This window comes from Gymnoscopelus braueri (assembly GCF_963280865.1).
Source record: "Gymnoscopelus braueri genome assembly, chromosome: 7".
NCBI classification, from domain to species: domain Eukaryota; kingdom Metazoa; phylum Chordata; class Actinopteri; order Myctophiformes; family Myctophidae; genus Gymnoscopelus; species Gymnoscopelus braueri.
This window is the reverse complement of record NC_137608.1, coordinates 50,808,676-50,826,975: the sequence shown is the minus strand read 5'-3', so window position 1 is coordinate 50,826,975 and position 18,300 is coordinate 50,808,676. Positions and strand designations below refer to the sequence as shown.

Below are 18,300 nucleotides of genomic sequence, written 5' to 3'. Positions count from 1 at the left end.
ATCATCGATCGATTGGTAGATCGTTCTATCTACCTCCTGTACCAGAGGTGTCATTTCATATAAAAAAAATAGAGGGTGAAAAAGTTACCACTAGCAAAAATAGCAGACCTTCAAGCTCACAATGCATCGTGGTGCGACGCGTTGTGAGCTTGTAGATCTGCTATTTTTATTTTTCTAAAAAAGAAAATATTTTTTAACACGTTTGCCTGTAACATTAAAGTGATTAATGAATGTATGAAAACAAGTGTCTATAAGTGTCATAAGTGTAAAATCTCATTAATCTGCAATAAAAAACATTCAGAGATGGAGGAAATATGAATAAAAGACCTGCATTTTTTGGTTAAAAGCTGAAGCTAGGGGGTGGCAGCAACCTACCCATGCCTACCTACCTACAATACCTACCTACCTACTAACGGCCAGAATGGCATTTAGAGTAAAATATCTCCATTACTGTAAATGCAATGTGGTTGCTTGTGTAAAATACAATAAAACACATTTCATGTGGTTGTTGCACTGTATATTGTAAGAAAAATAAGTATTCAGGCTTCATACAGGGCAAATGAAAACAAAATGAAACAAGGGTTGATAAACATTAGCCGTATTGATAAAAAAAAAAAAAAAAACGTTATGTCCATGAGGCCCTTTTCATTCTTTGACGTTGAGGTGGTCCAGGTCAGGCAGCGTCCCCCCAGCCTTGCTGCTCGTCTTCTTAGGCCCCTCATCATCATCATCTTCTTCTTCATCACTCCCAAAGTCATCATCATCATCATCATCACTGTCCAAGTCCTTTTTCCTGCGTCTGCTCTCTTTCTTCTTCTGACCACCATCCTCTTCTTCCTGTTTCTCACCCTCTGGTTCTTCTGAGCCGATCCTGTTGGAAGAACATGGATTAACCCATTAAAACCCGGGAAATCATCCGTGTCATTTCAGATTGAAGCTATACATAATAATATTACATAGCAACATGTTCTTCAGAAAACTCTTTTAGATTTAGACCTCTTATCCCCATACTACAGCCACATGGGGCCTGGGCAGCGGCATGGCGGTCCAGGCACCCTATAGGCTGCAGTGCCAGCCTGACAGCATGTCGTGGGTTCGAGTCCCGATCCCAACGACCGTTGCTGCGTGTCACTCCCCATCGCTCTCCCCATTTCCTGTCAGCCTACTGGACTATCATGAACCCATTTTGGGAGGGAACCCCTATTTGTAACTATACCTTTCAGGACGGGAAGCCCTTTTGGGGTTCTTGTTGCTATGTACAGTATATAGCAACATACATATTTTGGTAATTTTTGAATCAATATTTGAAGTTTTTCAGAAAACTTAGGTCTGGATTTAGAAGGCGTTATTAGGTCTAAATGGGTTAAAGGCATAAAGCCCAAAAACAAATCTTTTAACACATTGAGTGCCATAAACGGTCCGGACCGTTTATGGCACTTTTGTTTTTTTATATATTCTTCCCACGTGGGGCGCTCTAACGAAACTTTGGGATCATCCAAGGAGTCTCTAAGAAGGAGAGGCCGGATGTGGATCCATGTCAAACGTTTGCACACACTCTTAACACATTGACAGCCAATTATTTCAGATTTTTAGCTGTTGCCTGCCAGAGATTTTTCATTGAAAAAAAAAGTACTCAGGAGCCGAGATACAGATTTTTTTAGTTTTAAGTTAACAAGGAAGTGGATAGGAGTTTAAATCTTCGATAAATCATATCTCCTTGGTCTTTGGGTAAAACGTTAAAAAAAAAAGAAAAAAAGTGTTGTTTTTTTTTTAAACGTATGTTGTTATATCAGTGGTGGTCTTTTTCTTGTCAAGGACCACCAGACAAATGACCAAAATATTTTTTAATATTATTTCTCTTACTGAATCCTGTATTTTGTTCTTCTTTTTTACTGCGCTGTTGGCATCGTGATAATGATTTACTATAAATCTTTACATGCCTACTACTTGGAAATACATTTTAGTTGTGGTGATGTCATGATGATTCAGTCTATTGACTTCTGTGTTTTTCTTTCCATTTATAAAACCATATAAAAATAAAGTTCCTTCTGTGTGTTTTCCTTCTCCTTTTTCTGGACCTTCCTCACAGATATATATAAATATATATGTGTGTGAGTGAGTGAGTGAGTGAGTGAGTGAGTGAGTGAGAGAGAGAGAGAGAGAGAGAGTGACTGACGGTCACATGTCAAATGTAGCATGGAGAAAGCATGTTCACAGTTAGCCCCGTCTTAAGCCTTTTCCCTTAAGCCATTAAAACCGGGAAAATCTGTGTCATTTTTAGATTTCTTTGGCTATTCAAAAAATAGCAGATCTACAAGCTCATACAGCTATGAGCTTGTAGATCTGATTTATTTTGGAAAAATCGTGAACATTTGTGCAAATCTTTGAATATATATATAACATTTTTAACTCAAACTTTGCTTCTGGAGATTCGACAAATGTCTTCCAAATCCCAACAGTTTTTTGAAAAAACTTATGTTGCTATAATATCAGTGGTTCTCAAACCTTTTTCATGTCAAGGACCCCCAAAATGTATTTGTCCGTGGACCCCCATCTCAAAACATGTTGTTCCAGGGACCAGGGATAAAATATTATGTTAAAAAATATATATATTCAATGATTTGCAAAAATGTTCAAGATTTTTTAATAGCCAAATAAATCTAAAATTTCCATTCAACGTCCTTAAGGATTAAACAGATGCTAGGTTCATTTTCTACCTGGTGTACTATGGTTTCAACGTACAGACTGTTATTTCTGATAGTATATCGTTTGCATTCTATGTGTGTGATTTCCTTGCTTAATATCGTTAAGTCGCTGTGGATTAAGAGCGTCTGCTTTAAATGCTTGAATTGTAAAGTGTAAATAGCAGAGGCCACTCACGGAATGACGATGTCTTCTTTCTTGCCACATTTGGCGCACAGGTCCAGCTGCAGGGAGCAGGGCTTACAGATCACATGGTACGCGTCCTTCACCGTCTTCTGACAACATTTCACACTGAAACGAGAAGAAGACAAACCATCATTACCCCATGAGATGAGAACAACACACCACCACCACCTCACAACACTGAAATGAGAAAACACGCCGCCACCAGGAAGCCACTAATGAGCTTGTAGATCTGCTAATTTTGGAAAAATCTTGAAAATATGTGCAAGTGAACATTTGTGAACATTTGTAACTCAAATCTTTGCTTCTGGGGGGTCCCTGGAAAAAACATTTTGAGATGGGGGGGTCCGCAGCCAAATCTAAAAATGTTTTCTAAATCCTAACAGTGTGTTTCTATATCAGTGGTGCTCCAACTTTTCCATGTCAAGGACCCCCAAAATGATATGTATTTGGCTGCGGACCACCATCTCAAAACGTGTTGTTCCAGGGACCCCCAAAAGCACAGATCGGAGTTAAAAATGTTCACTTTAAAACATATATTCATGGATTTGCACACATTTTCCATGATTTTTCAACAAATAGCAGATCCACAAGCTTATTGCACGGCACTCTGTGCCACGCTATGAGCTTGTAGACACAGCACGTGTGTCATTTTTAGATTTCTATGGCTATTCAAAAATAGCAGATATACAAGCTCATAGCTACAAGCTTGTAGATCTGCTATTTTTGAAAAATCTTGAAAATGTTAATGTGTGCAAATATTTGAATTAATACATTTTAAAGCGAACATTTGTAACTCAAATCTTTGCTTCTGGGCGTCCCTGGAACTACATATTTTACAGATGTTCGCTTTAAAAAACATATTCGAAGATTTTCACAAATTTCCCAAATCTTTCAAAAATAGCAGATCTACAAGCTCATAGCGCGGCACTCGGTGCCGCGCTATGAGCTTGTATATCTGCTTAATATCTGCTTAATGTATTAACGTTACTCACCATTTCTTAGCCTGTGTCAGAGGCTTGTATTTGCTGTACTTGACCTTCCATTCCAGAACCTCTTTACAACGCTGACACAGTCCATCGTGGATCTTAGCGTTGGCGTTCTAAACAACGGACGACAAATGAGCAGCGAGTTATGATGTGATGTAGGAGATGGATTTCATGACAACTTTTGTCTGCATTCAGATTCAGATTCACATGTTACGTTTGTTTGCTATTGAATACACACAGTGAGTATGATAATAATAAATAATATCTAAAATGTATATAGTGCTTTTCTAAGAACCCAAAGTGACCAATCCTCCAGTTACCCCTTAGGCTACTTACTGTACGTACTTATTATGTTTAGACAGACAGACAGACATTTAGATGGAGAAATAGATAGACAGACAGACAGACAGACAGTCGAGTCATACAGATAGATTTATACAAACAGAAAAACAGACACACACACACACAGAGACAGACAGACAGACAGACAGACAGACAGACAGACACACAGAGACAGACAGACAGACAGACAGACAGATACCCGTCTTACCTTCACAGTAACAGTAGCTCCATACAGACAGACAGACAGACAGACAGACAGACAGACAGGTAGCTGTCTTACCTTCACAGTAACAGCAGCTCCATACAGACAGACAGACAGACAGACAGACAGACAGACAGACAGACAGGTAGCTGTCTTACCTTCACAGTAACAGTAGCTCCATACAGACAGACAGACAGACAGACAGACAGACAGGTAGCTGTCTTACCTTCACAGTAACAGTAGCTCCATACAGACAGACAGACAGGTAGCTGTCTTACCTTCACAGTAACAGTAGCTCATACAGACAGACAGACAGACAGGTACCTGTCTTACCTTCACAGTAACAGTAGCTCCATACAGACAGACAGACAGACAGGTAGCTGTCTTACCTTCACAGTAACAGTAGCTCATACAGACAGACAGACAGACAGACAGACAGACAGACAGACAGACAGACAGACAGACAGACAGACAGGTAGCTGTCTTACCTTCACAGTAACAGTAGCTCCATACAGACAGACAGACAGACAGACAGACAGACAGACAGACAGACAGACAGACAGGTACCTGTCTTACCTTCACAGTAACAGTAGCTCATACAGACAGACAGACAGACAGACAGACAGACAGACAGACAGACAGACAGGTACCTGTCTTACCTTCACAGTAACAGTAGCTCATACAGACAGACAGACAGACAGACAGACAGACAGGTAGCTGTCTTACCTTCACAGTAACAGTAGCTCCATACAGACAGACAGACAGACAGACAGACAGACAGACAGACAGACAGACAGGTACCTGTCTTACCTTCACAGTAACAGTAGCTCATACAGACAGACAGACAGACAGACAGACAGACAGGTAGCTGTCTTACCTTCACAGTAACAGTAGCTCCATACTTGTCGTTCCTGTAGCCCACAGAGTTCTGGTGTTTCTGTCCACGAGACCGAGACACGTTTCCTTTCTGAGAACTCATTATATTATTATATTATCTGTGTTTTAACTTAATGCTAACGGTTTTAAACCACACTGTGATGTGTAATATAATGAAAACACAGTTTAATTATATAGTTGTCAACACACCAGCAGTGCCACGCTGGTCGCCGCCATGACACTTTTCTTAAAGCTGAATTGTGCTTCCTAGCACGACGGTGCGGCCCGTGGAAAACAGCAGATCTGCAAGCTCACCATGCGCCGCGTCCACAACGCTCTGTGGGCTTGTAGATCTGCTGCTCCTGCTGTTTACTTTGACACAAGACGTCACGTGACCCGGAAGAACATCGCCTCACTCGGGTTCATGCGTGTGACGTCATCATTGGCGTTAAAGTCCAACTCTTATTTATTATTATCATGAAGAGCAGAAGAATCTGTGATGAATATATTATATTACCTATTTGTTTTATTTCTTCTTTCTTTATTTTATTCAGTATTGTAATTGCATGAAAACTATATATATATATATATATATATATATATATATATATATATATATATATATATATATATATATATATATATATATATATATATATATTCATGTTGCATTTGTAATCAAAACTGGCCTGAAAAAACATCAGACCACAATTGTTTAATTCCATAGAAAGGAGGTGTCATTGCCATCGTTTTTCCTTTTTCTCCTTTGTACATACTGTGTTTGTATTTGTTGATGACATGTAGGCCTATTATTATGTTATTTTTATGCTATGCTGATGAATTGAATATATAGGACCATAATGGAAACAAGTCCCCAGGACCTTTTTGTGTTATCATTTTAGCCTTAATGTCTGACTGTATACACGTGCTGTTTACATTTCTGACTGGTATGTATCAATCAATCAATCAATCAATCAAAAAAAATGAAGAAACATTATGAATTCACAATTAGAACAAGAAAAACGAGAGTTTGATGATGTAATTTATTTGAAAACGTTGTTGCAGTACAATTTGGAAGCCAAGGAATAGCTATGGCCTTACATTGTAAAATATATAATTCAAAAGGCACATTTTGTTGTACAAAATGACCCCTCTATATTGCTAACTCTTTCTCTTTGTCTTTCTACTGAGAAAATATCAAAACCTGTTTCCCTGCTTTGTGATTCCAGCTGAGACTGCTGCCTCCTTGTGGTGAAAAGTATAACAACAGAGAAAGAGTTGGTAATAGAGAAGGGGTCATTTTTATTTAGTTTTGACCATTTGTTTTCAAATTAAGTTTCGGTTACTACAAATGTAGTCTACTACAAATGCAGTTAGCTATAGCCTACTTCCCTCATACACAACTTACAACACTTCATTCTCATTCTCTTTTCGCTTTGCTCCTGCAAAACACCTTACGACACAAAAACCTCATAGCTGAAACGCAGACAATCATTGCCAGTGAAACAGCTGCCATCAGAAAGGCTACAACATCGATCGAACGGTACTGAATGGTGGACATCTTGTACGACTCCGTCCTCAAGTGTGGCGCCCCCTTGTGTCTCATGACGAACTCGATCCAGAACACGGCCAGGTCTAGAGGTTTCATGGGCTGGTCCCTGTGCAGCCTCGACAGCCTCTGCATGTTCTCCTTGTAGGAGGGCTCACGAAGGACCTCCTTCAAAGCTTCCAGGAAGTTGTCTTCGTTTATTGTGCCGATATCGACTACCTTGGCTACGCCCTTTGCTTCCATCCTGTTCATGTTGTCTTCCTGGTCGCCCAGGATAGGCAGACCGACCAAAGGAACGCCATGGTAAATGGCCTCCTGGATTCCGTTGGTGCCTCCGTGGGCCACAAACACTCTGGTCTTGGGGTGGCCCAAGAGGTCCTTCTGGGGCAACCAGTCGACGACCAAGGTGTTGTTCCCCAGGGTTGACGGTCTCCCGCCGGTGTGCCTCCAGATCACCTTCTGCGGCAATCGGGCGAAGGCCGCTGCGATGGCCTCCGTAACGTCCTCGGGGACCTTTCCGATGAAGGAGCCCAGTGTCATCACGACGACCCCGTGTTCTCCGGAACTCTGGACAAAGTCCTCCAGATGTGGAGGGAGAGGCTCGGAGGGCTTGCACTGCCAACCTTGCATGTAAACGACGTTAGGCATGGTGGGGCGAGGGTATTCAAAGGTAAAGTCGCTTCTCATCAGCCAGATGTCCGCCGCCTGGAAGAGCTCGATATAATTGACGTCGGGGCCGAAGTAACGGTGAACGAACGCCGTGTAGAGGCTGTCTGACATATATGCATATTGAATGCGCGTTAAAAGGTAGAAAAGTGCGTTTTTGATTCGTTGGGGAAATGTCATCTTGTCCGTCAGCATGGAATCGGGGACTGGGACATAGGAGAGGGGACAGGGGGCGATGAGATCGTGCGCCTCCCCTTGGACGGTCCACCTGGCACTGAGGACCAGAGGAAGACCGAGACGACGGGCCAACATCGGCCCTGGCCCCACCGGATCCGTCAAAACCATGTCATACTTAGCGTCCTGGAGACGCTTGATCATTTCACTGTCCTCAAAAACTATCTCCATCGTCTGAACTGAGGCTTTCAACATCTCATAGAAGTTGTTCACTAATTCCCATTCGCTTGCCATGCGAGCCCAAACCGAGGAACCGTCCCGCCTCAGGTTCACCATCCTCGCCACGATTGTTCCGAAGAACTCCTCGTCACCCGCGCCGTGGAAGTCGACCGTGACGGTGTCGTAGTGAGGGGAGTCCGGCTTGATGTACCAGCTGTTTGAGGGCCTTATCACCGTGACCTCGTGGCCTCTGGAGTGCAGCTCTTCAACGATGACTTTCATGTTGATCCAAAGGCTTCCCTCGCCAGAGTACACCAGGACTTTCCCGCCGTCCACGAGCGGCGTGAAACAACACAGGAGAGTAGCAAACGCTATGAGCGTTAGCTGGCCCATCTCTGAGGAGAGAGATCACAATGATGAGCGAGAAGGCACAGAAGTTAACGTTTTGTAATGGATCACTGATTAACTAATACTGCACTTTACTCTCACTTCACACTAGATAACAGCGTGAGTGGGATAGAACCAATATATCGCCACTGTCGAGCAGAAACCTCTTATATCCATATTTTAAAGTTTTCCCCCGTATATTAACGCCAGTGGTGGAAAAAGTACTCAAATTCTTTACTTAAGTAAAAGTACCAATACTGCAATATAGACATACTCTGTTACAAGTAAAAGTCCAGAATTAAAATTTTACCTGAGTAAAAGTAGGCTACAAAAGTATTGGCATCAAAATGTACTTAAAGTACCAAAAGTAAAAGTACTAAAATGTTTGAAAATAGCAGATCTACAAGCTCACAACGATGTGACGCGTTGTGAGCTTGTAGATCGACTATTTTCAAATAGCCTATGTATAAAATAAAGTGGCTAAAGTGGTTAATGTATGTTTTATAATGTCATAATTTCTATCTGAAAAGTAACGTGCGTGCGTGCGTGCGTGCGTGCGTGCGTGCGTGCGTGCCTGCGTGCGTGCGTGCGTGCAGGGCAATGTGTGTGTCTACCGTGCAGGGCATTGTTGAAAATGAGCATGTGTGCTCAGCTACGTTTACCCTGGGTAAATAAATAATAATTTAAAAAATAACTCCCAAAAAGTCGGTAATGTTGTAACACTGGAGCAAAGCCTTGTTTTTTTTCTTTAAAAAAAAAAGAAATATTAGTTTCACATTTAAAAACAAGACATTTGTGACAACAGAATAATAGTAGGTTGTGCAGGTGAGATTTATAAAACCCTGTGGGATTTATAAAGTTAATTTCACCTCATTTAACAACACATACAATAGAAATGGAAAATTAATCAGTAAAATCTAAAGCAAACATAAATAGTTTGGCAACAATAAGGTACTGTAAATAACCCAAACAATGTAAATGCAAACTCACTCACCAATAGTAATCCACAGTTAACAAACACTGTGCTTGACTTTCAGCGACATGCACTCACTGTGGAGTCCTGGTTCCCACCTCTTTATACCAGTGTTGCCAGGTCTGCATATTATAAGCGACTTTGGGCTTGTTTTTCTGTAAAGTTGCTTGTAAATATTGGTAGTTGCGGGTTGCGGTTTCTTTGGGGCTTGTCTAAATTGTACCGGTAGACTAGATGCTTATTTGGGCTTGTTTCCACATTTTTCTGTCAAGGACCCCCAAATGTATTTGTCCACAGACCCTCACCTGAAATTATACTTTGAGTGAGGGACAACAGTACTAGATTTGTGTTGTTAAAATGTTTTTTTAAAATACCGTAGCCAATCTAAAAGCTCACAACCAATCTACAAGTTGTGAGCTTGTAGATCGTCTATTTTCAAATAAACGACTTATATATAGGTTTGAAGTGCTCATGTGGCCTATAGTCGCTTCTTTTGGGCTTGTTTTCATAGACCTGGTTGCTTACTGTATGTCTCTCGCAAATCTGGCAACACTGTTTTATACTTATGTAGGCCTAGTGGGTGTGACAAAGGGGCTGTGCATATGGCCATGATACTGACCATGATAATGACCATGATACTGACATGATACTGACCATGATACTGACCATGATACTGACCATGATACTGACCATGATACTGACCATGATACTGACATGATACTGACCATGATACTGACCATGATACTGACATGATACTGACCATGATACTGACCATGATACTGACATGATACTGACCATGATACTGACCATGATACTGACCATGATACTGACATGATACTGACCATGATACTGACCATGATACTGACCATGATACTGACATGATACTGACATGATACTGACATGATACTGACCATGATACTGACATGATACTGACCATGATACTGACATGATACTGACATGATACTAACCATGATACTGACATGATACTGACCATGATACTGACCATGATACTGACCATGATACTGACCATGACCGTGATACTGACCATGACCGTGATACTGACATGATACTGAGCATGATACTGACATGATACTGACCATGATACTGACCATGATACTGACATGATACTGACATGATACTGACCATGACCGTGATACTGGAGGGTGAGCAGAAGACGTTCTTGCCTTGGTTGTCCGTCTGAGCGGCCAGAAGCAAAACCTTTGTTTGCTGATGTCACCATGGAGAGGCTGTTTGCAGCGTGGTTATCTTCATAACCTGAAGGTAATGGGTTCAATAGGTGAAAAAAAAGCAAAAAACAGAGGGTGGACATTTATGTAAGCACTTAAACCCTAAACTTCTTCCTCTTATGACAAATAGCTAAATTAGCTGATCTACAAGCTCACAACACCTTAGCTTGTACTGTAGATATATTCTTTGCACATTTGACCAATAGGGACGCCAGGGTTTAATGTGGTTAACATACACATACATCTTTTTATTAAATTGTGATATTATCAATATCGTTGCTGTCCAGCAGAAACCAGCTAACTCCATTTTGACGCTTTTGCATTTTTTTCCCATAAATCAGGGCCATTGAACACCCTTTACGTCGTTATGTGTGTTGGTAAAAAAAAATATTGAACCAATGAAAAATAAACCAGCTATCTCAACCGGAGTTAGCTGGTTTTGCTGACTCCAGGCTCCACCCCCTTTTGACCTCCAACCTCATTGTGAGCTTGGAGGTCCATTCAGCTGTTCTTATCAATGATGAACAAAACCAGCTAACTACACTTTTTTTTTTCATTTCCTGAAAAATGAACATTTTGGAGTTAGATGGTTTCTGCCAGACAGCAGAGATATGAGAGAGAGAGAGAGAGAGAGAGGGGGAGAGAGAGAGAGAGGGGGAGAGAGAGAGAGAGAGAGAGAGAGAGAGAGAGAGAGAGAGAGAGAGAGAGAGAGAGAGAGAGAGAGAGAGAGAGAGAGAGAGAGAGAGAGAGAGAGTGTGTGTGTGGGTTAGTTAATTAGTCTGACCAGAAGCATGTATAGAACATATTAGTCCAGGCATTTTAGGTCAAAATGGGGGTCAACCTCCCACTAATTGCAACAAAACCAAACTCAGCTGATTTTGTATCCTCAATATGTCCTGAATCACAGAAAAAAAGTCGCAAGGAATCGTATGAAGGGAAAGTTTTGAAAATGACCTGTAAGTATAACGCTTTTTGGCCCTTTCTGCTAGATTTGACTATGCTGTATGTGTTCCTTGTAGCAAAACAAGGATACAGAATATCAGTGACAAGAATTTATTATGATCACATAATCACACAACTGATCAAGTACTGATCAAACAACTCAATTAAATTATGCGCACACAATATCACACTACAACATGTCAAAATGCTTAAATAGGTGATGTCACAATTTCCCATTGACGCCCATGTTAAAAAAGGATTTGAGCATGTTTTCTTCTCCACAAAAAAGGTTCAATACTGCCCAATATCAATCAGAAACTGTTGGATGTAGTACAGCGCTTGTAAAAAGAAAAAGAAAAAAAGCCTTAACCCTTCGAGTGCTATTGCTGCATTTTATGCATTGTTATGAACTAATGTTCATTTCATATACATTTTTATGTGAAGCACTTTAAGCTGCATTTTCTGTATGAAAGTGAAATAAAGTTATTATTATTATTATATACCTGAGGTTTCGGAGGACAATCCCTGATCGAAATATGGTGAACTTCATCATGGAGATGCTGTCAAACCGCAGCTTCACTCTACAGACCAGTAATGGCCAGCACAGCTGGCTCAGATGACTGAGGAATGGTATTCCGTAAGGGTGTGTTCTCTCCTCAATGCTGTAACATCTACATCTATGACCTACCAGATACAACATGGGGCGGCAGTGGTTCAGGGGTAGAGTGGCCAGGGTAGAGTGAACTGGAAACCGCAAGGTTCCCAGTTCGATCCCGGGCTGGGGGGCTCCCCCAGAGTTAGTGTCGAAGTGTCCTTGAGCAAGACGCTGAACCCCTAATTGCTCCCGATGAGCAGGTTAGTGCCTTGCATGGTTTCCTCCGCCATCGGTGTATGAATGTGTGTGTGAATGGGTGAATGTAATGCACAATCTATTTAAAGCGATTTGGATAAAAGCGCTATACAAATGCACCATTTACAACATGAAAAAAATATGGTTATGTTGTCGACCTAGCCATCATGCTGAGATGACTAACATGGAAGCAAAGACCAACAGGATAGCTGAATGGGTAGAGAGCCAGCCTCAGAAGCAGAAGGTCTCAAGTTCGATTCCCGGCCCTGCCAAGTTGTTGATGTGTCCCGATGACAATACACTGCACACTTCTGAAACTTAATTTCTCCCGCGGGATCAAATAGGTCTAATTATAATTGAAGGTGATGGAAGACGGTCTCAACCAAGACATGGGCACCATGGTAGCCTACCTCCGCAGGTGGCGTTTGTAGCTCAGCATTGGCAAGTCAGTGTCGGCGGCATACCATCTTCGCAACAGAGAAGATGGTATCTTCACAACAAAATGCAGTGCTTTACATCTACAAAATCACAAAAGCACTTGAAGGGTTAAGATTAGTTTCTTCTTCTTATTTTTTTTTAAACAAGCACTGTAATGCATCCAACACAGTTTATGGTTGATAGTGGACAGTATTGAACCTTTTGTGTGGAAATTAGACAAGGAAACATGCTTAAATATTTTTTAACATGGGCGTCAATGGGAAATTGTGACATCAGCACATCATATATTTAAGCATTTTTCAATATGTTCCACCACTGGGATTTCTTAGGACTTTTGATATGTTATAACTAACATATTTATGAAACAAAAAAAGTTGAAAGAGTTTCTGTTGCAATTTGTCCTAGGTTAACCCCTTATTATGCATAGAATGCCTATACTTAATATGCCTGTTTAGAATGGGCCACTTAATTGCAGCTTTCTTAAGAACCGCTCATCCAAACAAGTTCAAACTTGATACTGCATTTCTCTGGGTCCTCAGCAACACACCTGCCAAATGTCGACTTCATACAGTGTTCGGTTTTCAAGATATATAATTGTATGTGTAATAACAGTGTGGATGGCGGCCATTTTGAAATTTCCCTACATGCAATTCCTTGCGACTTTTTTTCCTCTCATTCAGGATATATTTAGGATACAAAATCAGTTGAGTTTGTTTTTGTTGCAATTAGTGGGAGGTCAAGTGCCAATATTACTGGACTATATCCCCACTGCTCAAATCCAACCCCATGGTCAGCTCTGTTACCTTGATGTCCTACATGATCTGTCAAGACAGATTCTTTCTGATGGGTTTCCCCTTTGTGTCCATGGCGATCAGTGTTAATTTTGACAGTAAATTCTGATTTAGTCTTAGTTTTAGTCTTTTGAATAACACACCATTTAGTTTTAGTCCCATTTCAGTCTTCTGAAATTGGTTAGTCTTTGTAGAGGTGGATGGCAATGAATTAGGGTGAATATATTCTGAATTCCCAAAAAGAGGACACCTCACGCATGCACACGTGGGCGTTCGCCAATTGACGCCCCTGGTGGTCTTGTCTTGTGATAAAAGCTTCTAGATCATGTGACAACAAACTGCCTGTCTGTAGGCCTGTCCCCGACTAAGGATTTGTATAGTCGAATCTAATTGGCGACTAATTGCCAATAGTCGACTGGCAGATATGAGAGAGAGGGAGAGAGAGAGAGACTGGCAGTCGACTAATGCAACACCCAAAAAAAAAATATATATATATATTTTTTTTTTTGCATGATTCGACTGCCAATCTCTCAGTCAAATCATGCAAATAATATGTTATGCAATAGAGGAACATTCCATTTGAGCTGTAGGGGTGCTTAGTAGTGATGTGCGGGTCGGGTTTTTTCATGACCCGCCCCGTCCCGCCCCGCCACGGAACCCAACCCGCCTCAACCCGCACCGCAAACCCATATATAAATCTATGGCTAAACCCGCCCCGCGACCCGCGGTAAAAAAAAAAACTGTAAAATCATGAAGGAAAATAATCTTCAAGTATACACCCCAAGTGTATTCGAACTGTTTTATTGTTATTATTCGTATTATTATTGGGAATAAAGACAAAACAAGAGCATGTGATTTTTATTTATTTTTTGTGTGTGAGAGCGGCTGACCCGCTCACCCGTAGCCCGCATAATTGTCTCCGCCAGGCCGAAAGGCATGGCGAGAGAGTATGTTTTCGCCCCTGTCCGTCCGTGTGTCCGTCCGTGTGTCCGTCCGTGTGTCCTGTCTGTGTGTTAGCAGCTAATCTCTGGCACCGTTGGCCCGGTCGCTCCGAAACTGTGCACACACACTCCCTGGATGCCAATTCAGAACCTCTACCCCAATTTTCACATGGGCCTGTTATAGCGCCACCAGGAGGCCGATTTGTGCAAAACCCTTTTTTTTTTACATTACTCCTACAGATTTGATCCAAACGTCATGCAAATCGGTTCACAGTATCTCTATAGTCATGTGATCAACACAAATCTGTCCGATTTCCCATATTCCATCCTCATTGCCTATGGTTGGCTTCCAAAGTTTGCAGGATTGGTCCGTTTTGAACAAAAAGCTACTATGCACGCAGCTTGTGATTTCCGTGAATTTTCACACGCACATTCCCACTAGGCCGAGGAAGAAATGCCACCCTTTTCACATTGGCCTGTTATAGCGCCACCAGCAGGTCTAATTTATCAAAACACATTTTTGGAACAAGATGCCTCAAATCATGAATGCAGTGTCTGATTGCCGTGAAAGACCTAAGAATAAATGGCACCCTTTTCACATTGGCCTATTATAGCGCCACCAGGAGGCCACAATAACGTACCTGACCTGGCGGAGACCTGTGCTCCGAGGAGCACTTTTTCTAGTTAAAAATGTTTTTCTTTGATTTTTTTTTTAACGTTTTTTTTTAAATAATTCGACTAAGAGATTGGTAGTCGACTCAGACACCCTTCGACTACTAGAGGTCAGGCCTCTGTCTGTCTGTCTGTCTGTCTGTCTGTCTGTCTGTCTGTCTGTCTGTCTGTCTGTCTGTCTGTCTGTCTGTCTGTCTGTCTGTCTGTCTCTCTCTCTCTCTCTCTCTCTCTCTCTCTCTCTCTCTCTCTCTCTCTCTCTCTCTCTCTCTCTCTCTCTCGTTCATGTCATAATGTCTCTATCTCTAGTAACTGGTAATGTTTAATAAAATAATTCTGATTGGCTGCTGAGTGAATCAGGAAGTGAAATTAACGTTTGGGGAGTTTCCAGTGAGAAGCTTCAACCACACACACACACACACACACACACACACACACACACACGCACACGCACACGCGCACACACACACACACACACACACACACACACACACACACACACACACACACACACACAGTTTGCTGATTTCAACAAAACGAATTCACAGTAAATGTGTTTCCATTGCAAGACAAAAACCTCATTAATACTGATGACTGTTTAATTGCGAACGCAGCGGAAGGAGGCGCGCCGAAGGCTTACTATGACACCGTGCTCGGCTTGTGTATCTGTGTGTGTGTGTCTGTGTGCACTATTGTGTGCACTGCCTGTGTGCAGCCAAGTAAATGTCCAATATAGACGTACCATACATCAAATGAAAGGTCTTTGAACTGAACACACCTGTCAAGGTTGCGTTTAAGCCCGCCCCTTCCCCCGGAAGCCACGCCCCGGAGAAGGCTCCTAAAAACTCCCCATTGAAACCCCATGTTAAATGAAAAGTGCCCGAATCACTCCGAAACTTTTTCTACCCCCCCTAAGTGGGGGTCTACGAACAAATGCTTCGGGCTCGGATTTTGGCTCCGCCCCCCCGAAGTGGGTGAAACAGGCACTTCAAACACTTTGTTGAATTGTTCAAAAACATTAAAAGTTTTTTTTTTGTGAATTTGTATTTTTCTAAGATGCTCCTTTTAACGCAGAATTTCTTTGTATTTTATTTTTTATTTTTATTGGTTACTTTTTTTTAAATCTTTTTTTTTATTCTTTTTTTTTTTTTTGCGTTCGCTTCCCGCTTCCCGCGTTCGCGCGTCTTACTTGTTTCATAATTATGTAACAACTCAACTCAACTAAAACTGTTTTTATAGAACATTTAACCAAAGTGCTGTAAAGACAAAAACAATACAATGAAATAAACACAAACAAAACATTAATTTAGCACCAGTCAGTGAAAACATACTGAAGGCCAGGGAAAATAAATTAGTCTTTAATAGAGATTTAAAAGTAACAATGGACAGGACAGCTCTGATGTGTACGGGATAACTGTTCCAGAGCCTGGGGGGAAGGGGCCGCCTTGAAGGCCTGGTCACCTCTGGTTTTTAACCTGGTCACCTCTGGTTTTTAGCCTGGTCACCTCTGGTTTTTAGCCTGGTCACCTCTGGTTTTTAGCCTGGTCACCTCTGGTTTTTAGCCTGGTCACCTCTGGTTTTTAGCCTGGTCACCTCTGGTTTACCTGGTCACCTCTGGTTTTTAGCCTGGTCACCTCTGGTTTACCTGGTCACCTCTGGTTTTTAGCCTGGTCACCTCTGGTTTTTAGCCTGGTCACCTCTGGGTTTCAGTAGGTTTAGGTGCAGATTTGACTTTGTGTGCTTCATCACGATCATCAAGCTTGCATACAAGAAGGCGCTGCTCACCGACGGAGTATACCGACAGCCCACGCTGGAGTGGACAGTGGTGGGAAAAGTACTCAAATGTTTTACTTAAATAAAAGTATCAATACTGCAATCTAGAAGTACTCTGTTACAAGTGAAAGTCTGGTGCTTGTGTCCATGGAGGTCTGGGTGACATGCTTGTTGTATCATGAGGACATAAGACTTGATTTTGTGGATGTAATCTTGCTGCACCTGTAATACTGTATTTCGTCACCTTGCTAAACTAATGGCCTAAGTCATTTTTTGAGGAAAATTATATTTTTGCCTAAGTCAGCTCCTCATGACACTGGCCACCTCAGGTAAAATCGCCCATCTCCTAATTGAAAAGGATCATGCTGTTCACTCCCCTTTTAGTATAATGGCCTAACTCCCTAGTGTGACTTAGGCCAAAATAGGCCTTTTTTTGGGCCTAAGTCACATGGTTTTGTGACTTAAGCCAAATTATTTACTGATTTAGGCCATTTTGTAATTATTTGTGCTTTTTTTTTTGGCCTAAGTCAGATTTAATCATATTTAAACCTATTTAAATCTCTTATGTTACATAACTGAGAGACAGTGTTATTTCGATTTAAATAGTCATAATTTGTTATAAACATTTTGGGTGAAATGATTAAGAAATATCATATAGTTTTGTTTTGGATCTTTTTTTTTTTCCTGAAAAAAAATCACACCCAGTGTGAAGTGATTTTTCACATTATTATTAATTTCATAATGCGTCTCGCTAGCCAATCACAGTGCGTCTGCGAAGTTTGAAGTTAATTTCATCATGTGTCTCGCTAGCCAATCACAGCACGTCCTGCAAAGCTTAGCCTATGGGCGTGTTTTCCACAGCATGGCGTCACAGCGAAAGACAAATTTTCACGACGGAAAGAAAAACTTTCACCACGGATGGGTCCTAAACCCTCTTATAGGAGCGGTTGCACCGCTCAAAAATGACTTAGGCCATTAGTTTAGCAAGGCGACGATTTGTGTCCTTGTATGCAATTTCCCTTTTTTGGACATAAATAAATTGGTAAAATGTCTGTCTGTCAACTTTTAAATTACATCAGATTTAAAGTGTCCATATTGACATGAGCAACACCTTGACATTACCAACAAGAGTCAAATAAAACAAACAAACAATACATGAATACATAATAATGTACAGTCTGTCAGGTTGTTGACATCAACATGTGTCTCTAGTAACTGGTGATGTTTAATAAAAGAATAATTGTGATTGGCTGCTGGGTGAATCAGGAAGTGAAATTCAAGTTTGAGTTCAACCACACACACACACACACACACACACACACACACACACACACACACACACACACACACACACACACACACACACACACACACACACACACACAC

The 18,300-nt window shown here is 41.4% G+C and overlaps 2 protein-coding genes across 2 annotated transcripts; both read right to left on the bottom strand.

The window, feature by feature from the left end:
* Positions 1-422: 422 nt before the first annotated feature.
* On the bottom strand, positions 423-5,525 carry LOC308088649 (uncharacterized protein C9orf85 homolog). The gene is made up of 4 exons (XM_080433195.1): positions 5,297-5,525; positions 3,882-3,988; positions 2,881-2,994; positions 423-871 (listed from the first exon to the last, which is right to left on the bottom strand). Exons 1-4 carry the CDS (start codon positions 5,396-5,398, stop codon positions 646-648), a joined length of 549 nt encoding a protein of 182 aa, XP_080289321.1. The 5' UTR covers positions 5,399-5,525; the 3' UTR covers positions 423-645.
* Positions 5,526-6,506: 981 nt separating this feature from the next.
* LOC308089118 (UDP-glucuronosyltransferase 2C1-like) lies at positions 6,507-8,296 on the bottom strand (the record flags this gene model as incomplete). Its single annotated transcript, XM_080433688.1, has 1 exon — positions 6,507-8,296. The coding sequence occupies one exon, from the start codon at positions 8,294-8,296 to the stop codon at positions 6,716-6,718; it is 1,581 nt and encodes a 526-aa protein (XP_080289814.1). The 3' UTR covers positions 6,507-6,715.
* Between the last annotated feature and the right edge of the window lie 10,004 nt (positions 8,297-18,300).